This window comes from Fusarium tjaetaba, assembly GCF_013396195.1.
Source record: "Fusarium tjaetaba strain NRRL 66243 chromosome Unknown NRRL66243_c0000089, whole genome shotgun sequence".
NCBI classification, from domain to species: domain Eukaryota; kingdom Fungi; phylum Ascomycota; class Sordariomycetes; order Hypocreales; family Nectriaceae; genus Fusarium; species Fusarium tjaetaba.
Window position 1 is genome coordinate 1 of NW_023501285.1, and position 19,288 is coordinate 19,288.

Consider the following 19,288-nt stretch of genomic DNA (forward strand, 5'->3'; position numbering starts at 1 on the left):
CAACTGCAAATAACACTTCTAGACAAGCGAAGTGGCTATAAGATATAGAAGTAAAGCATAATTTCAGATAATGCTAATCTATATATATATAAATATAAGTAAATGGTCTAAAAAGAAAGGTATAATCTGTACAGAGACATGTTAGTTTTCCTATACTAAGTAATACAGGCTTGTGTTATATAAGTTATAAAAAACAATTACTTTAGCTAGGTTATAAAACGTAATGTGGGCTCTCCCGGGACTGACATGAAGTGACGTTGTGTTCGGGAGACCGGGATGACGTGGCCACGATTAGGTCAAGTTAGTGGTCCTAAATCGGAATCATACCATTTGGTGTATTCAAGATTGAAACGGAACGCTCAAGTCTAGAACCAATGGACAACTTGGTAAATCGGCAAATCGGCACATCGGACCGAGTTGTCACTCTTTATGGAATTGCGAAATTTATACGATGATTCCATTCGGAGGTCCCTGGCGCCCAGTGTTTTAGAGAAGTTTAACTGTTGACCTATTTCTAGCACTAAACCCCACCTGCAAATGGCTCCAACGCAGGATACCCTATTTGTCTAAGCGAGCTAGCCCAGCATCATGTAGTCACGGGTAGACTATGATAGGAATAGAGTGACGAGAAACTAAAGGCGCTCGGTTTCAAGGGGTTCTTTCGGCCAAGTGCCCTCTGATTTGATATCTCTGTCTTTTTATCTCAATTGGGCATGAAGTGACGCGCCAGCCTACGGTTTGTGAAGTGAGCAGGACTCGCGTCCCAGTCGTGTGATGAAAATCGAGACAAGTTTATAGTTATATCTCAATAGTTCCTTAAGGTCGGTGTTATAAACTTACTGCTACCCCTGTCTGGTTCTTTACACTATCTGCTTCATTTAAGATACCAGAGATTTATCGCCTGATAACTACCTTACTAGTATACTTACATTCAAAAGTCTTTCCTGTAAATGGCATGAATCGTACAGGCTTACGCAACACATTGGTCTGTACTATACTCCTTATGTCTTTGCCAATAAGCCTTCAGTAAGTACAAAGAGATCGACGCAATCTTGTACCTGCCACATAACAGATGCTTTACGCTTTATTCACATACAGTCATCATATCGCCGTTCGCAGCAAGTACGGGCTATCCTGTGCTTCATTGCCCCGTCAGCAGCCATGGCTCCTATTTCCACATCTAAGAGCTCCAGGAACAGATTTCTCGAATCGTCCAGCCTCTACCTTCACATTTTGAGCTCACATATCTCCCGCCTCCTCATTAATAAAACCTTTATCTTCACGACATTCGCGTCAATTCTCATCCTCGGTCTGACGTACACGGATGCCAGCCAGATCATTCTACCCGTCATAGCCTCAAACCAACGAGCCACTCCTGCTATCGCAAGAACAGGCAGTCCTCAGGCTATCTGGAATGCGGCCAAGACTAGGTATAGCCATCTAGATGAGGACAAATTCACCATCGCCATGCTTACCTACCGGCGCCCGAAAGAGCTGAACCACACGCTGTCAGTCTTACTCGAAGAAAAGATCCCATCACTTCATGAAATTGTCGTCATCTGGGGCGACGTTGATGATTTACCGCCGACGAACTTCACATCTAAGCATGGAGTTCCTGTGCGATTTCGGAGAGGTCTCCAAGACAGCCTCAACGAAAAGTTCCGACCGGATCCCGACTTCAAGACCCAATCCATACTCTTAACAGACGACGATGTGTACTATCACCCCAACGACCTTGAATTTGTATTCCAGACATGGAAGAAATTCGGCCGATACCGTCTCACTGGCGCCCTTGCTCGCTGCTACGAAAAGGATGCAAAGGGTCAATATACCTATAATTTCTGTCCGGGAGATAAGCGCGAAGAGTACTCGATGATCCTGACGAACCTTTGCTTTTCACATATTTCTTTTATGGATTATTACTGGTCTGACGACAGCACCATGGAAAAAGTTCGAGAATATGTCGATCAACACTTCAATTGTGAAGATGTTGCGCTGAATTACGTCCAAGGGCTGCTCACAGGACAAGGGCCCCTGCTGGTGACTGGTTGGGAGGAATTTGTTAACCTCAACCCCCCAAGCGGTATCAGCACAAAACCTGGTCACTTGGAGGCGCGGAGCAAGTGTTTAAATGATTTTGCAAAGATTTTCAAGTCTATGACTTTGGTCCACGAGACGGGATATATTAAGAGAGGTGTTAATTAGTAATGAAGGGTTTATATCTATTTAGCCAGTGCACTCTCTCCGCTAAAAAAACAACATAATCAAAGTCTCTTTTAATGATTAAGACCTAACTACGGAGGCTAAGAGGATACGTGTGTGAGGCGCGTGATGTGAGCCATCAGCTGTGGGGACTGTCAACTCAAAATAACACTCTTATAAAGTCAGTCCGGGCAGTATACCAGCTGACCCATGCAATTGCCCAAGATAAGCTTTGCAAGCCTATCTGTGATAATCACGTCTGACGTATAAGATGGTAATGTCTTCTGGTGGCCCGGGCTACAATTTCGACACAGGCATATGTCTCTATCAACTGGGAAGCCCGGAGGCCACTTTCATTAGGACTAGTTCACCCTCCTCACTTCCTTGTGTCACTCAAACAGCTTAGCCGTATCACAGCGAAACCAAAAGCTCTGAACTGGATGTGAAGTGGTATGACTTATAGTGAATTTCATTATCCTATCGCCACGCCATTACAGTACTGTCGCGATAGCAGTTAGGCTCTGGAGCAGATGAGTAGTATGGCGATGCGTCTTTGTCGCTCAGCTGAACAACTGGCTTCAGCACTTCAAAGTCGCCCCAGTCACCTTTGAGATGAGACATGTAAGGTGAATCTGGTCCAAATGTCTTTGGCATCGCTGTAGCCCATCCCTTCAATACTACATCCAACAGCTCAAGTACAAAGAGGTCAGAGCTCGTTTGGTCCCAACCGAACTTCTCTTGGCAGTCTTTTACCACCTCTGGTGAGTATAGTCCGATCTCGTGGCTTAGATGGAGAGAGGCAGCGGCCATGAGGGAAGCAAAGACGTGATAGGAACCGCCCTGGCGTGCACGATCCCTGATGGCCATCATAGTACCGATAGCACCGATCAAGCCCGTGAGCATATCCGGTACAGGCAGAGCAGGGAGCACGCATGTTCCGTCTTCGTGACCCAGGCTTCTCCCAATAACATGAGAGCACCCAGAAGCTGCATCCGCAATTTGTTGCCAGCCAGGTCGCTCAGCCATAGGGCCATCTGGTCCATAGCAATTCTCTTCCACGTATACGATGCCCTTGCCTCTTTTGCCAGCTATCTCTAGAAGATCATCAAGACTAAGCCCTTTATTGGCAATGACTCCTGGCCTGTAGCCTTGAATAAAGACGTCTGCATCTGCGACTAACGCGAGGAGATGTTTAACTTCATCATCTTTGGCCAGGTCAATATCCACAGTTCTAACGCCAGCATTCAGCGTCAGTTGAAGTCCCTATCAAATGTTATTAGTTTCAACGCATTATGGACAGCTTTGGGTAGAGAAATGGTAAAAGCTCATGTGAGGACACGGAAGAGGGTAAAAATGACTTACATTAAAGTCAGGGAGGCGGCCGCAGTTCACACGGATCACATCAGCTCCAAGAGCAGCTAATGTCGTTCCAATAACGGGGCCTGCAATGATGCGGACAATCTCCAAGACCTTGATACCGGACAGTGGTCGTTTATCGTCAGATACTGGCAACGGAATGGCTGGTGTGGGGATTGCGTGCGTCTGCTGCTTGTAGTTGATAAGGGGGTGCTTAGCCAAGTCCTTGGCCATGCGTGTCTGTTTCCATCCACCGGGAGTATAGCAGATACTTCCACAAAGGCCTTGAACGAGATGCATCATCTCCAACTCATGCGCTCCAAACTTGCGAACGTGCTCCGCAATGACTCGGGTAGCCTCATCGTTACTGCCGCACTCTTGTGATGGGTCTATGCCGATGGTTTGTAGTACCGGATCTGCGCCTAGAGACCCATGTAGCTGAAACCAAACGCCTTCATCCTTGGTCTCATAGTTCGCCGTGGCGCGTAATCTGAGTGGCGTTCCGAAGATGTCTCCTTGAAGATCTTTAGGGAAGATTTCACCCAATTTACCCTCCTTGCCAAGCTCCTGGACAGTCTGGCCGTTGCGCTTGGTCATGCCGACACTTCCGAGCCAGAATGCAGCATGGTCGGTATCGACTGACACCGTCCGACTAGAGATCTGGCCATCTCTGAGTTCGAGGAGCTCGTTAGCAACAATGCCGCTCATGGCATTCAAAGCTGCGGCGATAACGGCTGATTTCAGGGGGCCAGGGACAATTGTGTCGGGGGAACCGGTGAAAGCTACCGTGTCCAGAACGGCGGGGTCTTTAGTGAATCCGGGAGTCGCCTCGGCCAGCATCTTGAGAAGTCGGCATGCATCATCGGGAACTGGTAGTGCCTTGGAGTCAATCCAGGACCCTTGTCCGTAGATATCAGCGCCCGAGACTATCTGCGCCATTATCGGTGATGATGATAAATAGAAAGGTTAGATAGGAACGATTTTGCCAATAAATTAAGAACATTTACGTGTTTGGCAAAGTGACTTCTGTTCCTTTATCTTATAGATATACTTCTGGCATATCTACGAATCGGAAACTTACGGCAATTATTTGATGGGTCTGCTATCAGTATAGTGCCGTTCGGCCCAAGGACGTTTACTTTACGGGGGGAGTGGGTACGGTCCGTGAGTGACTTAGCTACCAGATGATCTCCAGTATGTGTCTACCAAAATTGAGATACTCCCGGGGTGCCTTTACATCTATTGTTCTTTTGTTGTATCAATTCGGTATTGAAATTGCATTCCTTGCATTAGCGCCATCGATAATTTGTTTGTGATGGTGACGGCTTTGACATGTCAAAGATGCAATAACTCACTGTTCGAGTGGGTAATTTGATCTATTAGCGACGGCGCAAGACAATGAGAAGTTCAGTAAGTGTAAAACCAAAAGGTTCTCATGAGAATCCTCAGCGTAATATAATGCCCACTATGTATCTTTAAACCTGTAAATGACATCTTCAAACCGTGCTTCCGGAAAGACATAAAGCCACTTCAACGTTTCTTCAGGCCCGCAATATGCACCATGCATCGCATTCCCAGGAATCCAAAGCACGGTTCCCGCCTTGACATGGTGCCTGACCCCGTCAATCTCAACCTGCCCAGACCCCTCAAGCACGTAGTAGACCTCTGCCTGAGAATGCTGGTGCAGGGCGAGTGTACCGTTGGAGGGACACGTCGCGATTCCTACGCACATCGAGTCGGAGCAGGTGCTCGGTTTGGAGAGCAGTGTTTGCCAGACCACGGTACCGTATTTTGTGTCTGGGAACGAGCTGAAGGCTGTTTGGCTGATTTGATTCCCATCGAGGATCACTGGCATGTGCTCTTGCGTTTCCTCGCTTTCACTTTTGTGATGAACCATGTCAGCGTCTAAGCTGCCAAGAGAAGCTGCCTTGCATGAGATGCTATGCTTACATAGAGATATGGGGTTCGGAGTCCATTCCTGCGTAGCTATGTAGCTGTTTGATGGCCCTTCCCTGTGTACTCTGTGTTTGGCTGTCTGATTGATGGTCTTGTTTGTTTGAACCCCTATAATGTCCTTGTATCATACTTTTGAATCATGATTCATTCCTGCAACTACGGCGTCTGGCTCCGAAAACCGCGATCATGCGCATCTAGACACGGTCTCGAACTCCGACAAGTGGAGACGGTCCGGCTATACTCCACGTGGTTATCAAGTGCTGTCTCCTTGCATGTAGCTAAGCCGAAAACAGGCAGACGTGGATTAGTCGGCAGTTCGCGGTCCGGATCTCCAACGTAAGGAGCCAGACCAAACAACTCGTCGACTCCATCCACGCTCCAGCACGAAAGCATCCGCTCCGTGTTCTGCTTATCTGTGTCATGGGGAGCAGCGCCGATACTTACTTTCCAGTGCAGCGTATTGCCCAAGCATGCCTACAGTGCAGGTACGCAATCGCTACCCCGCCTTTTAAGCCTGCGCGCCATAGAAAGCTGATTACCCAAGACGGAAAAAATGCCGGTGTACTGGCGATCGGCCTGTATGCGGACAGTGCCAACGACTCAAGATTGGTAAGTGATGCTTCGGATCCAACGATAAGCTGATCGGACTTTTGTGTAACAATGCAAGATTGTGTATATCCTGTTGAGGCTTCTCGGCGGCAGGCTCCCCGGCAGCAAAGGACTCGCTCGGCGAGTATCGCCATCGATGAACCCGAGACTTATCGACAAACACAAACCTCCGAGTCAAGCGATGTACAGGTATGAATTGACCTGACTCCACATCCATATATCCACCAGTGTGCTAAAGCCTACATGTTAGACGTCGGAGCTCGTGAGTAGGATTGGGACACTAGAGGCAAAGATCGAGTCCATGGGATCAAGCCTGCAACGGTAAGCTTGTGTCCCAGCAACAAGGAATCGTGATACTGAACGGCTCCGTAGGATCGAAAGATGCCTCGTTGCGCTTGTAGATAGCAGTAATACTGACCCGGATGCCATACCGGTAGGGCTGCCAGCTTCTTCCGGGCGTCCTGAGAGCGTCAGCAGCCCTAGAACAGGTGGCACTGCATACCAGCCTTCGCCGCATGATGACCCTGCGATCGAGGACTTTGGGACGTCGGAGGATGTGCTCATGGCAGTCGTTGATTCGTATTTTAATTACGGCCAGAATCAGCCCTACTCGTTCTTTCACGAAGAGACTTTCCGGCGGGGCTTGGCTCAACAAGCCATCCCTAAGCATTTAGTCCTAGCCGTCATGGCGACTGCGGTCCGGTTCTGCTCGCATCCCTACTATTCCGGCCGCTCATTGGAGATGTCTGTCGAGTATGCCAACAGGTCTTGGAAACTCATTGTGTCGGACTGTTTCACCGTGGGCAAGGTGGCAGAGGTGTCCACGGTCCAGACAGTTGCTTTGCTGGGCCTGTTCGACTTTACTGGTACGTCTTGCAGTCTCCGGATGTGTTGATGCTCACTATTCCTGACGCTCGTCGCTCATCACTCGCATAGCTGGTCGATTACGCCATGGCTCAGCGTGGGTCAAAGTCGGCCTGGCTGTCAGGATCGCGCAGGACTGTGGGCTCATGCTGGAGAATGTAGAGCACCTCTCATATGCCCAACAGGAAGAGCGACGACGGGTGTTTTGGTCAGTATACTTGTTGGATCGCTTGGTATCTTGCGGTCGTGGTCGGCCACCGGCCATCGTTGATGCATCGTGCCACTTACAGCTGCCGTGTGATGAGTCAACCTGGAGAGACGGCCTAGGGGTCAAGACACAATCGTTGGACGAGATGACGAACCGGACTCTCTCAATATCCCAACGCCAATGCCCTTTGGCACAGGTCATTGCTATAGCGCAGATCCTCGGCCGATGTGCGCAATATGTACTCCAAGACTTCAACATTAGAGGCCCACATCCACCTTGGGACCCTGGCTCGGACTTCGCCGGCATTGAGTCCGATCTTCTCCATTTCGAAGCATACCTGGAAATACAGAGACCAATCAATGAGATACTCGCACCCTATATCTTAGCTGAAGGCTTGGTAGACAGCCAGTCGTCAGGTCCGATCATCTTCTCTCGGGCATTATTCCACCTGTGCTATTGTCTGCTCAACCATCCTTTCTTACTACGGCGCCGCATCAACACATGCCGAAACCTGGCTCCTATCAGTTTCATCAAGCGATCATCTGACTTGGCCTGGCTTCACGCACAGCAGATGATAGCTCTTATCCGCGAGTCGCGCAAGTTGGGCTGCTCGTTCCACGCCTCATCCAGCGGCTATGCGGTCACGGTGGCTGGCTCCATTATCGCGTTCCGGACCTATCATGAGGACTCGCCGACTTGCCAAGAGGCCCAGATATTGCTCGAGGAGGCCTTGGGCTATCTGGATATCATTGGTCATCACTGGAGTAATGTCAGAACAATGGTGACGTGCTAGATCTCAGTTTTGTCTTGTTTGTGCACTAACTATCGTCGACAGGCCTCGACACTGCGCCAGATAGTCTTCGATGGGTTCCCGGGTCGCCAGTTGAATAGCCTCACCCAGGGGTTGAGCTTCACGCCTGAAATGGAAGAAGCGATGTGGGCCCTGGTCGACTATAATACGATGTCAAACCAGCTGAGCCAGGATGGTCATATGAGTGGCCAGCTATCAGATGACCTGATGCCAAACTCGTGGATCGATTTATTTGGTCCAATCGATTATGCTTTACTCTCCAGTTTTAATGGATCGACTCAAGAGGAATAGAAGAACAGTAGTCGCGAGTAATTAAGGACTAGTGTCAAGCTGTGTAAAATATCATACTAGATTCATATATATGCTTCAAAGCTATTATAGCTCTTTATGCTAGATGTCCATTTTTCAACGATACAGAGTTGTCAATTTCCAAGTTGGCTGATTGTCACCTTGTGAATAGATTCTGCTATATATTTCATGACAAGCGGCTTACACCTTGGTTGAGCCCAAGGAATCAAGAGCCTCGTATATGACGCTGAAGTCTCGGTCTCCAAACTCCTTAGACTTGGCCAACGGCCTGTACGACTCCTCAACGCATCTTCCCACCGTGAGAGGGACATTGGCTTCTGCAGCGGCCGATACAGCGAGGGCCAGATCCTTGTGAGCCAGCTTGGTTACGAACCCCCCCTCGTACTGTCGGTGAGCTGGAGGGCTGGCATCTCCGACCTTGACCTCAGGAACGGGGTTATTGACCTAGACAAGAACATTAGCTTGTACCCCAACCTGAAAACTCCAATCTACTATTGCAAGGTCGTTTGGAAGACTTACCTCACTAGACCAGCATCGTCCTGTGGAATTGTTGATGATATCAGCAAGGACTTGAGGGTCGACTCCGAGTCTTTTTCCTAGGAGCATCGCCTCACTTGATTTTGTTAAAGTCTGCTTTTGAGTGTCTAGGTTCTGACGGTTTCTATCTCACCTCAGGCCAAGCATCGTGATACCAAGCAAAAGACTATGTTTCAGTTAGTAATCGTTTCTCAAGCAGCCACATGAGGGGTTACACACTTATTAGAGATCTTGGCGGCAAGCCCAGCACCGAGGTCACCACAATATGTGACCTTACGAGACATGGCTTCAAGGACAGGAACCGAGCGATTATACGAGACCTTGGATCCTCCCACCATGATGGCCAACGAGCCCTTTTCTGCACCAACGACACCTGCAACGTGGTGAATCAGTTACAATGGCAATATGAATGGCTCGGCGCAGTTACCTCCTGAGACTGGGGCATCCACCAGATCTGCGCCAACCTGTCGTAGTTGCAGGGCAACCGCTTTGCTCACACTTTGTTCGATGGTTGACTGATCCATACAAAGAGTATCTGCTCGTTGATCCTGACTCATTTCTCTGAGAGCATTCAGAACACTCTTGCCTTCGCCGACGTATACTTCCTGCACATGCTTTCCGGTGGGTACCATGGTGATAATGGTCGAGGCCTTCTGAGCTACATCATAAGGCGCTATCAGGCATCAGCGGTGATACTGGTATGTATGGTAAGTGTTCATATTGTCCATGCTTACTTGAGCAACTAATCAGAGGCACGTCGGGGTGCTCAGCATTTTGGCGTTTAATGATAGTGTCCACTGCGGCCTGGTTCACATCACACAACGCGAAACCGACCTTGTTTCCGCTCGAGGGGCTCTGATACCTTGAAATAAGGTTACTAATCTAATTAGGCACATAAGAACTCCGTCCATAGAAATGAATTGAATTTGAAGGAGCTGACCATATGACCGCCCATGGCGCCGAGGCCGATGAAGCCGATTGTGTTAGACCTTTCAATCGTCGAAGCGACAGCGGATGTCGCAAAATGACGATGAGGCGAGCCCCCCCGCACACGTCGTCGCTGAGAACGAGTAAAGCTCGAACGAATGTTAGATTGTCGGAGGGTCTTGTGGGCATGCATGGTGACTGGCAGGAGCTGGTCCGTAAGAATAGAAAACAAGGAATGATAATGAGGAATATCTTCCTTGAAAAAGAACGAGCTTGACATGGTTTTGAATAAATGCATAGCCACCAAGCTCAAGCCGACTTACACGTTACACGTTGACAAGTACTGTTGCCGGCAATCTCGAGTGGGGCCGGTCCGGTCTCCGGCCTTGACTTAACAAGCCCCTCACGATGCTCTGGAAGGTAAGCTAGAAGTTCACATTACCGGGGTCAAAAAGACTATCTATCTTTAAACTCTACTTAATGTTATTTAATTATTGTAAATAGAGTCTTATTTAGCCGCCTGAGCTACCTAGGGTCACTATCCTTTACTATTGCGTTTTAGAAGTAAATTTAATTTTAGGTCCTATATATAAATTAACAGATTTAATAAGAAAACTACCCTATACTCACTTAGCACTAACCGTAACTGTACAGCATAGTGGAGCTTCAGGTCTATGACGTCGTGGTCTAAACTGTATTTAACATCTCTTTAGCGTTTATTACCATTAAAAACACGTCGCAGACATCAAAATGGCAGACTTTAAGGCAAGGCGCCAAGAGAATATTAAGCAGAATCAGATACTTCTCAGTAAACTCAAGAGTCCTGTACCCAAGGTCGATCCTCAATCCAAGCCTGCCAGCAAAAGCGGCAAACGTAAGGCCACTTCACCACGCGCGCCAACAAGACAATCCAGGAGAATTGCGGAAGCCAGCACGAAACCGAGTTATGATGAAGAGCGAGATGATGCATATGTATCACAAACATCCTCCACAAAGGGGAAAAAGAGTCGGACAGTCTACAACAACGCTGTGCAATCAAAAAATTCAGATCCTGAATCAGAACGTCAAACTCACAAAGACATCAAATCCATTATAGAGGGGTGGACGAGATGGAAGCCAGAGGCTAGTGAGCCGACGCTTGATGCTTCTGGAGTATTTCATTTCGATTCTCATCCTGACTTCCGGCCCAACAAATCCCCAGAAGAGATCATTCGCGAAGGAAGCTTTGGCGGCTCTTACTGGCGACCTTTATTCTCAAAGCATCTGGGTATTACCGTACAAGACGATTGGAGAGAACTTCCATCATCATGGGCCGTGGGATTGAGCGTGGATGAGTATCTCATCAGCGACACGTACAACCCCGAAATAAACAAATACGGTGTCGCATGCGGGCAAAGCATTGAGGAATGGGAAGCAGCTGGCTGGATCGCACATGAGTACGACGTTCGGGGCTGGTTTCAGTGGTATTGCCGTTTCTGGATGGGTCGTCGATGTCCTGATGATGATCGCCAGATCAGTCGTTGGAAGAAGTGCGTTGGCGAGACGGGTCGTTGGCGGCGGATATTGCTCAAGAAGTACGTGGCTTTGGGGATACGGACGGTATTTGCGGATGATGGTCGGGACGAAGACGAGGTTGATGTGAGTCCTGTGGTTCATCAGACGTGTCATCACTGGGCATATGAGGTTCGACAAGACGCTTTGGAGAGATTTTGGGCTGATGGGAGATAAGATAATCGATCACGGAGAGGCTTGAGAGATCATAAGCATACATCATTTCTGATATGAAAGCACCTGAGTGCAACTAGGTATAATACGTGACATAAATCGTAAGTCATAACATTTCTCATTTGTCCGTAGCATTCCAATCCATTTTGCGTAAAATCTTGCATAAAAGTCCATGCGATGATTGAGCTCCCCGTGATATTGTCTGAAGTTCCTTCAATGTCGCAGCAGCCTCATTAACCGCAACAACAGCTTTATGTCGTCGAGGAAAGTCCTTCACTTGGTCCTTTTGCAGAGACATAGACAAGAAAGCAGCTGTATCGAAGAGACAAAGAACCACAAGGTGAAACTGCCCATCGCCTTGTGAGACTCGAGATGCCCATTGAGTTGCGATTTGCAACGTCTTCAGCGAGCACTCTACCGCTTCTGCTCGTAGCTCCTGTATCTCGGGTACAGACAGGTTTGTCGATGGATGCAGTAAGTAGGCTTTGTACGGTTGGAGAATCATAAAGTATGCCATTGTCTGGACGTAGTAGCGATGCGTCACGACCCATGGCCATTCGGCATCCTTTGAAGTGTCTGGGTTATCTAGAGCAAACACAGCTGGGAAGGAGGACACGTGCTGTTCAACCATTTTCTTGTATTCCCGGACTTTGGATGCCGTGTTAATGTTTTGTGGTGTCTGCCAGCGCTTGGCAAGAGATGATATAAGTTGGTACTGGAGCTTGGTATGCAGTGTTGGTGTTGGCGCTGCATTTCTTAGGTCGGGCTGTTCAGGCTCTGAATCGATGTCATTCATGATGAAAGGCCGGCCAAGTATTGATGACAATTGCCTGTGCGATGTTAGCTACCGAAGACTCGTCAATTCTGCCAGGTCTTGACGTACCAATTCCAGCAGTACAGTACGCGCCAGGCTCGTCGACCAATCTGCACCTCAATATCTTGTGTCTTGTGTCGAGACTTGTGTAGTCCTGCACAAGATGTTCAGTAAGAGCCTGATTGACTTATTCTTGTGATTGACTTACCCAACTCATATGCCTCTTGCACAGCGAGCCCAATCGTATGCCATGCCTCGGTGAATTTTGCTTCGCCTTTGAACCAGCAGATAGAAAGGACTTTCCACTGAAGATTGATGAGATGATAGGACCCAGCTGGTATTGCCTCGGCAAGGCGTGTCCCAGCATCATGATACGTCTTGGAAACATCCTTCGGTGGTTGTTGCGCGTCAATGTCAAGATGCTGCGTAACGCAAGCGCACATCATGAAGATGAGGGCAGTGAGTTGAAGATCCTGGACACATCGTTGATGCGTTCTGCCCGACCAATTGATGTATTGTCGTATAAAGGCCGGCGGGTGTATGAAGTTGTAATGGTGATTGACATTGCTGAAGAAGGCTTCAATCAGAGCGTCTTGGAAAAGGTCAGATATGAGATAAGGTCAGATTACGATATGCTCACCTAATTGAGGCTTGGCTGGGAGGAAGCGGAGCGCATTTTGTAATTGAGAGTCAGCGCTAGCATCCAGAGTTACTAGGTCATGCTGGTCCTTGTTATTATGCTGCAGACGAGGTCAGATACAGTCAGAACTGTCGCTACGACCTTTTTATCAGGCCTGATGAACTGACTAGTGAGTAAGAAAATCCGTCATCGAGGTGACCCTCCTCTGTGTGCAATAAATGGCCGAGACTTGTGTTTTCCGATGCATCGTAATTGTTATCTTGGTCCTCTGCTTGGACCCGTGACCGTTTGAGGGTTGGTGTTTTAGTCAGCGGTTTGGTCGACATTTTTAGATAAATCCGCCAAAGTATAAGGTTTAGTAAAAGTGCAAACATGAACATTAGATCGGTCTATGATATAGACGACGGATTCATTTTCGGAGTTCTGTACTGCAGCTAGAAAGTCGGTGGTGGCCGAAATACATCGGCCGAAAGCCTTCGGCATGACGCCCGAAGACAGAGTGCATAAGGTGAAGTGATACGGGCCTCACCAACAGCATAAGCATATGTAGCATGACACACAAAGCGGGATCCCTCTTTTCTCCCCTCACAGACAGGGGGCTCTCACTGGCTGGGGACGCGGGAATAACAAATGTATTGGCCCGATGAGAAGCCCTCGATCCACTGACATGCATGCCCATGTCTTCGGCTAGAGGGCGTTTAGGGAAGTGATCAGCCTGTCAGCTCTCCCTGGACAGCGGGATTTTCAGTGACGCACAAATATTTTACAGTACAGTTGGACACACAGACCTAGACAGACTCTTCGCTACTGAGGGGCTTCCCGCCCGCTGTCCGCCTTTTTTCAGCAGATCGGACGCACTGACAAACCTTGATCACGAAGCTGATCAATTGTCTCAGCTTTGATGTTTTTAATCAATCTAAAGTCAATATTTACAGCCGCTTTAACGCCGAAGGAGGTCATCCAACTTGTCGGGTCCGTGACTCCCTCCCCCTCCCTCAACCCTTCAGAATGGTAAAATAAAAAGCAAACATAAAACAAATGACGAACGACCCAAAGAACCGTCTGAAAAATGATCCAATGACCAATCTTGACCACCCAGACCGGCTTTGTCTCGCCTGTAAAAATGGTGGATTAACCATCACATCAATCTTTCTCGTCCGTCGAATTTCGGGAGCCTGTTTCCCGAAATATCTTCCCGATCGGAAGCTGTCGCATGTTGTCAGCATTTAATCGGTTTCACATTTCAGAAGAATCTGGTACCTCCACGTGATGTTGGCTTGCACTACATTTTGAATGCCTTGGATATAACGAGCGACATTCGCGTCGATCTCAGGTCCCCAACTTGGCAGTTGCTTAATTGCATTCTGCCAATCTTGGTATCTTGCCTCAAGAAGGTTCCCGACTGTATCGAATGCCTCTTGTGGAGATTGGCCACTCATTCGACAAGCTGCGACCATGCTAAACGGGCAGTCGTCATTCTGCGCCATGTTAGTGTCCTGTTATCAGATATGGTGGGCGATAGATCGACTCACCTCTTCCTTTCGGTAAGATAAAATGTCATTGGACCTTGTTTGCCGATTAGTTATATGAGACCAAGGCCACTAATGGGTACTTACAGCAAGACAAAGTCCGCACCCAGAAGCTCTAGTCTCTGGATAATGGGGTTCTGGAATACTTCATCTGTCAAATTGATATCATGAGCATATTCTATCAGATGATACAAAGGTGTCACTCCTGACGAAAGCCGCCTTGTATCAAGCATCTCCTGGATACTAGGAATGCTGTTTGTAGAGAATTGCTTCACATGATGGACTACCCCGTCTGTGTATTGCTTCATTGCGAGAGCAAATCTTCTACGAGCACCTGAGATTGTTAGTGACGTCCATGTCAAGATTGTTTGAGGGAATCCTGCCAGGTGTTGAGCCCTGTGATGGTAAACTGTCAGATTGTGATAACGTCATGTGGTAGAGCTGAACTAACTTGTGACACTCTTCGGAATATGTCGTCATGGGCCTGGACTACAGCGCTCTTTGGTCTGGTATAGGTCTGATCTAGCATATTTGCCATCAGACTATCGATGACGACTTGCGACCGTTTTGGATCTGATTTCAATGATCCTTCATCAAACACTACAATTATTAGCTCGCGCAATCAACAATCAGCTTGAATAGCAGTACATACTATCATCGAAAGGGAAAACCTGGAAGCAATGTCAGAGTAGCGATGGAGCAAGAGACATGGTTTACTTACCCAGTTCCCCCAATCGCACATCGTCTTGAGCTTGTCGAATGGAGCATCAGGAGCAGCGATGGAGATAAAGACGGCAAAGTCGCAGAACTCAACTCTTTTCTTCATTCGAGGTGAGAAGGAGCATTTCCTATTGGTGCATTAGTACGGGTATACATCAAGATCGAGGGCAGCCTACTCTGCAAGCCACCTCTCGGATATAGGCTTGACTGTTTCATAGTTGGGATTCATGGGCGGAGTCTCAACCACGAATGCTTTGAACATGTCGGGAAGAATGACAGTTCTTTTCGACTCCATCTTGGTAGTGAACACCTGCATGGCCATTGCTGCAGGTACAGATTGTGGAGAGGGAGTGAGTGAAGGGGGAGGCGAGGATGGGGGGAGCGAACAACAGCGTTCTTTGACATGCAGGAATCAGCTCGAGGCTTTCTGGGCGTCACGAGTACTCAAATATCCCAAAGGAAACAAGGAACGCAAGCCAGCCTCGCAGATGTTCCAATCAGCCAGCTTCCCTTCATCCCGCGTCATTTTCTTTCAGCTTGAGACTAGACACAAGCTAAGCCATGATGGAATCATGATTCCCAGACATTGTAGTCAGCTAGGGTGAGCATATCATACCAGGTGATGAGTGGACAGGGGTCTCTTTTACGAATTATTGGCAGATGGGCCACACACTCCGTGGGTATGGTTCAGATCTAAATCATGAAGTGAGAAACTAAGAGTAAGCAGTCCACCAACGGGTCACCCCCTCGTGATGTTGATCGTGTGTTAGGCGAATGGAGAAGTCCGCGGACCGCCACACGAACCCGAGAAACAAGAGTACGCAATTTATCCTTCGAGTCAAGGGATGGCAACTGTATGAGGTGTGCCGAGCCTGGCTTTCAGGTACACTTGGACGTCCCCAGCTTAAATTGGAGGATGTCTGTCCTACTGCTCTTTCAGAATGTCAGAGTTGAGACAAGTCTTCTTTTCCAACTTTTGTTTAGTCTTTCATCCATTTTACCATGAAGTTCACTGGGCAGTCCGTAGCTCGGGAAGAGCTTCGAACTATTGGAAACCACTCTTTCAGATGGACAAATGATCACATTCCCAAATCTCACACAGATCCTCTCCGTCACGAATGTGACGAACTTGGAGCTGCTGCTGTCAAGGAGATCCAAGATATCCACGCTCAGCAAAAGAAAGAAGGTCAACAAGTCGGCAGACAGGACTTGTTCGAAACACTTTCTCGTCACCATAACCAGAGCCAAGTGCTTTCTCAGCTTTGGACAGAAGTTCATACTGTCCCCTACTGGGTTGACTGGGATCAGATTGCCCGGGGACAGAAATTCTTCTACCGCTATGCCCTCGCAAACCTCATCGGCTTTGCTTTTCAAGGCTTTGTGGGCGAGAACTCTGCATCTACCAGCGTTGTCGAAGTACTTGCTCGCACTGGTGGCTTCAGCACTCGTGTCTTGCGGCGTCGACTGCTTGAAACATTTCAGCTTGTCCTTCAAGTCACGCACTCGCTTGATCATGTGAAGCCTGGTGGACCAGGGCATAGATCGATTGTGCGAGTCCGTCTTCTGCACTCTATGGTCAGACAGCAGATCCTCAAAGTTGCCGCATCGAAATGCCGATTCTTTGATCAGGAGACACACGGCATTCCTATCAACACCCTTGACTCGATACATGCCATTGCAACATTCAGCTGCAACCATGCTTGGCTTCAGCTCCCTCTTATGGGGATCACCCCCGAGAAACAGGAAGTCGAAGATTACATTGCCCTTTGGAGATACGTGGCCCATGTCATTGGGTCGCCCCAGGAGTACTTCACATCGGCAACTCAGGCTAAGGCTGTGATGGAAAGCTTAGCTTATAACGAGCTCCTTGTGACACCCACTTCTGTTGTCATTGGGTACAACTTCGTTGAGGCCCTCAAGGATCTACCACCCATTAACATCTCGGATGGGTTCATCCAAGCTGCTAGTCGCGTCTTGAATGGCCACGAGATCTGCGACCAGCTTGGTATGGGACGGCCCAGCTGGTACTCATACGCCTGCTTCAAGGGCCATTGCTGGTTGGTGTGGAGCTTAGCTAGCCTGCAGCGATGGATCCCTGCCCTGGACGATAAGGTGATTGATCTCTGTCGGGAAGGGCTGCATAGCGCTATCATCCACAGTAACCAAGGTCTCGGAGGTGGCTCCATCCTTGATTTCAAATACGTTCCGGATGGGCGGATCCAAGGAAAGGAGAAGAACGACCGGGCCGAGGGGCGTTTGTGGTTCTTTGAGAGACCCCTTGAGTTCATGTACTTTGTAGCGTTTGTCATTGGATGCACGGTAGTGTTGGCATGGTTGCTTTGCATGGCGCAGCTCCTTGCGCTCGGGTCCTCGCGTCTTGCTTGGGGGGATAACCTGGTTGGGCTGAGATTTCATTCTGTACTGTAGATCGCCCCGTAATTCTATTTGTCGTATGAACCAACATGCAGGTTTGCCGTGTGTCTAATGTCATCCCAAGTCCTAGTCCCGGTCTGTATAATCCTTGTCCCGTCTAGGGCCGCAGCAAGAACACCTCCCTCGCCCGGCTGACGTTCAGGTGTCAAAAATCAACGGATCATCACGGATTGAGAAGCAATGAGGTATTTTATCTCCCAAAGAGGCAATACTTTCCATGTTCGTCCCAAGCTATTTCACTTTCTCCATAACCCAACTGAGACATGTTGTCGTGCCACTGTATATCTGACAGATCACTGGTCAGAGCGCAATCTACCAAGAAAACTATTGTTTGCCTCGATCGATCCGGCACGTCCGCTATGCCCTGGAAGAGTGACCAATGAGAGGCGCTTAGTTGGTAGTGCAAGAGAAGGCAATCAGGGAAACATTGGGCCTTGACGCTGCGGTTGGGTCAAATCGTGCCGGGATCGACAGGCTAGCTTCGCGTGGCTGTCGTCTGACATGATAGAACCCCTTGTCAAAATTCAGCTACTCCACACCAACCATGGCAAATCACCAACTGCTCAGCTATCTGAGGAATAAATTCAGTTTGAGTTTGATACTGCATGGCAGTAGTTCGGCTTCTGTTGGCTAAGATGGCGTCTTCTGCCACGTCATTCTGCTGTCAGCACTTGGTTAGCGATTTTACAAGGGAGTGCGTGCGCCAAGCCTTGTGTCTCACTGTCCGCGATTATGCAGAAGGTGTCTTAGATCTAGAACGTAAAAGATGTGGACTCTTGACGATCCAAACAATGAGTGATTTAATCCACTGTGTTCCGTTCACGCGGTATCGGTTCCCCGATATTTTACGGACTGCCATTCTCAAGCCAGTTGCTGCAGGCACCCTTACCCTGGTAACCGCGAGGCCCGCGCCGTGAACCAGCATAACATATTGCGCTATCCTACGCTATACTGCGCTATTGCCCATCATACCACCAACGCCAAGAGCATGACGTGTTAAGTCTGACCAATAACCTGATTGGAACGCTGCCACTGGTGCTTTCATCGTTAATAGTATGTGATTGGAGTTTTCAAACCAGGGTCATCTCTCGAACCGAACTGAATCATTCTTGAAGCGGAACCTGAGTACCTTTGGGGGCAAAGGGATGCAAGGCTCGGAGAGGAGAGGGCAGATACAAGTGGCTGACAGGGTCAAACAACTCGCCAAGTTGATTGCGTAGTGAGATTATTGACAGCGAAGTTTCTCGGACCCCTCGCTAAGGACGGGCTTGAACTGCAGGTTGACCGTTGATTGTTGAACCGCGTCTTCCGCCTGATTTCTGAGCACGCTAAACAGCCCTTTCGGCTTTAATGATATCACGGGAGACCGCTAGAGTTGAATGCCTAGATCTTTTTGTCAATTTACTGGCAGTCGGAAAACTCCGCGGAATTCCGTGGCTGAGGATCTGGCATTGATGGTTGCTTATGAGTGGTCTGTGTCCCACCATGCTTTGTTCCATGTAAACAGCTCAGAACGTAGCTCCCGAGGCGCAGGGTTCCATAATAAACTGCGTTCAACTTGAACGAAAGGCAGAATAAGGTACTTCTCCTCCAGATTTGATTGGTGGTGCAAGTGTTGACTTCACGTGTAACGTTTCCGCATAATGTT

The 19,288-nt window shown here is 48.5% G+C and overlaps 8 protein-coding genes across 8 annotated transcripts; 4 read left to right on the forward strand and 4 right to left on the reverse strand.

The window, feature by feature from the left end:
• Positions 1-1,161: 1,161 nt before the first annotated feature.
• Positions 1,162-2,205, forward strand: FTJAE_4666 (exostosin-like 3; the record flags this gene model as incomplete). Its single annotated transcript, XM_037351093.1, has 1 exon — positions 1,162-2,205. One exon carries the CDS (start codon positions 1,162-1,164, stop codon positions 2,203-2,205), a length of 1,044 nt encoding a protein of 347 aa, XP_037208217.1.
• A 474-nt stretch (positions 2,206-2,679) lies between these two features.
• On the reverse strand, positions 2,680-4,497 carry FTJAE_4667 (acyl transferase carnitine dehydratase; the record flags this gene model as incomplete). The annotated part of the gene is made up of 2 exons (XM_037351094.1): positions 2,680-3,465; positions 3,565-4,497. The coding sequence occupies 2 exons, from the start codon at positions 4,495-4,497 to the stop codon at positions 2,680-2,682; spliced, it is 1,719 nt and encodes a 572-aa protein (XP_037208218.1).
• Positions 4,498-5,119: 622 nt separating this feature from the next.
• On the forward strand, positions 5,120-8,297 carry FTJAE_4668 (zn 2cys6 transcription factor; the record flags this gene model as incomplete). The annotated part of the gene is made up of 8 exons (XM_037351095.1): positions 5,120-5,455; positions 5,830-5,999; positions 6,059-6,123; positions 6,182-6,312; positions 6,374-6,444; positions 6,496-6,989; positions 7,060-7,964; positions 8,031-8,297. The coding sequence occupies 8 exons, from the start codon at positions 5,120-5,122 to the stop codon at positions 8,295-8,297; spliced, it is 2,439 nt and encodes an 812-aa protein (XP_037208219.1).
• A 198-nt stretch (positions 8,298-8,495) lies between these two features.
• FTJAE_4669 (3-hydroxyisobutyrate dehydrogenase) lies at positions 8,496-9,972 on the reverse strand (the record flags this gene model as incomplete). The annotated part of the gene is made up of 7 exons (XM_037351096.1): positions 8,496-8,759; positions 8,835-8,928; positions 8,986-9,018; positions 9,072-9,225; positions 9,280-9,525; positions 9,587-9,734; positions 9,793-9,972. The coding sequence occupies 7 exons, from the start codon at positions 9,970-9,972 to the stop codon at positions 8,496-8,498; spliced, it is 1,119 nt and encodes a 372-aa protein (XP_037208220.1).
• Positions 9,973-10,529: 557 nt separating this feature from the next.
• FTJAE_4670 (vegetatible incompatibility het-E-1) lies at positions 10,530-11,507 on the forward strand (the record flags this gene model as incomplete). The annotated part of the gene is made up of 1 exon (XM_037351098.1): positions 10,530-11,507. One exon carries the CDS (start codon positions 10,530-10,532, stop codon positions 11,505-11,507), a length of 978 nt encoding a protein of 325 aa, XP_037208221.1.
• Positions 11,508-11,622: 115 nt separating this feature from the next.
• Positions 11,623-13,284, reverse strand: FTJAE_4671 (uncharacterized protein; the record flags this gene model as incomplete). The annotated part of the gene is made up of 5 exons (XM_037351099.1): positions 11,623-12,334; positions 12,388-12,472; positions 12,527-12,910; positions 12,959-13,058; positions 13,126-13,284. 5 exons carry the CDS (start codon positions 13,282-13,284, stop codon positions 11,623-11,625), a joined length of 1,440 nt encoding a protein of 479 aa, XP_037208222.1.
• Positions 13,285-14,184: 900 nt separating this feature from the next.
• On the reverse strand, positions 14,185-15,502 carry FTJAE_4672 (presilphiperfolan-8-beta-ol synthase; the record flags this gene model as incomplete). The annotated part of the gene is made up of 6 exons (XM_037351100.1): positions 14,185-14,436; positions 14,491-14,524; positions 14,575-14,665; positions 15,140-15,158; positions 15,209-15,335; positions 15,384-15,502. 6 exons carry the CDS (start codon positions 15,500-15,502, stop codon positions 14,185-14,187), a joined length of 642 nt encoding a protein of 213 aa, XP_037208223.1.
• Positions 15,503-16,209: 707 nt separating this feature from the next.
• On the forward strand, positions 16,210-17,634 carry FTJAE_4673 (transcriptional regulator; the record flags this gene model as incomplete). The annotated part of the gene is made up of 1 exon (XM_037351101.1): positions 16,210-17,634. One exon carries the CDS (start codon positions 16,210-16,212, stop codon positions 17,632-17,634), a length of 1,425 nt encoding a protein of 474 aa, XP_037208224.1.
• Between the last annotated feature and the right edge of the window lie 1,654 nt (positions 17,635-19,288).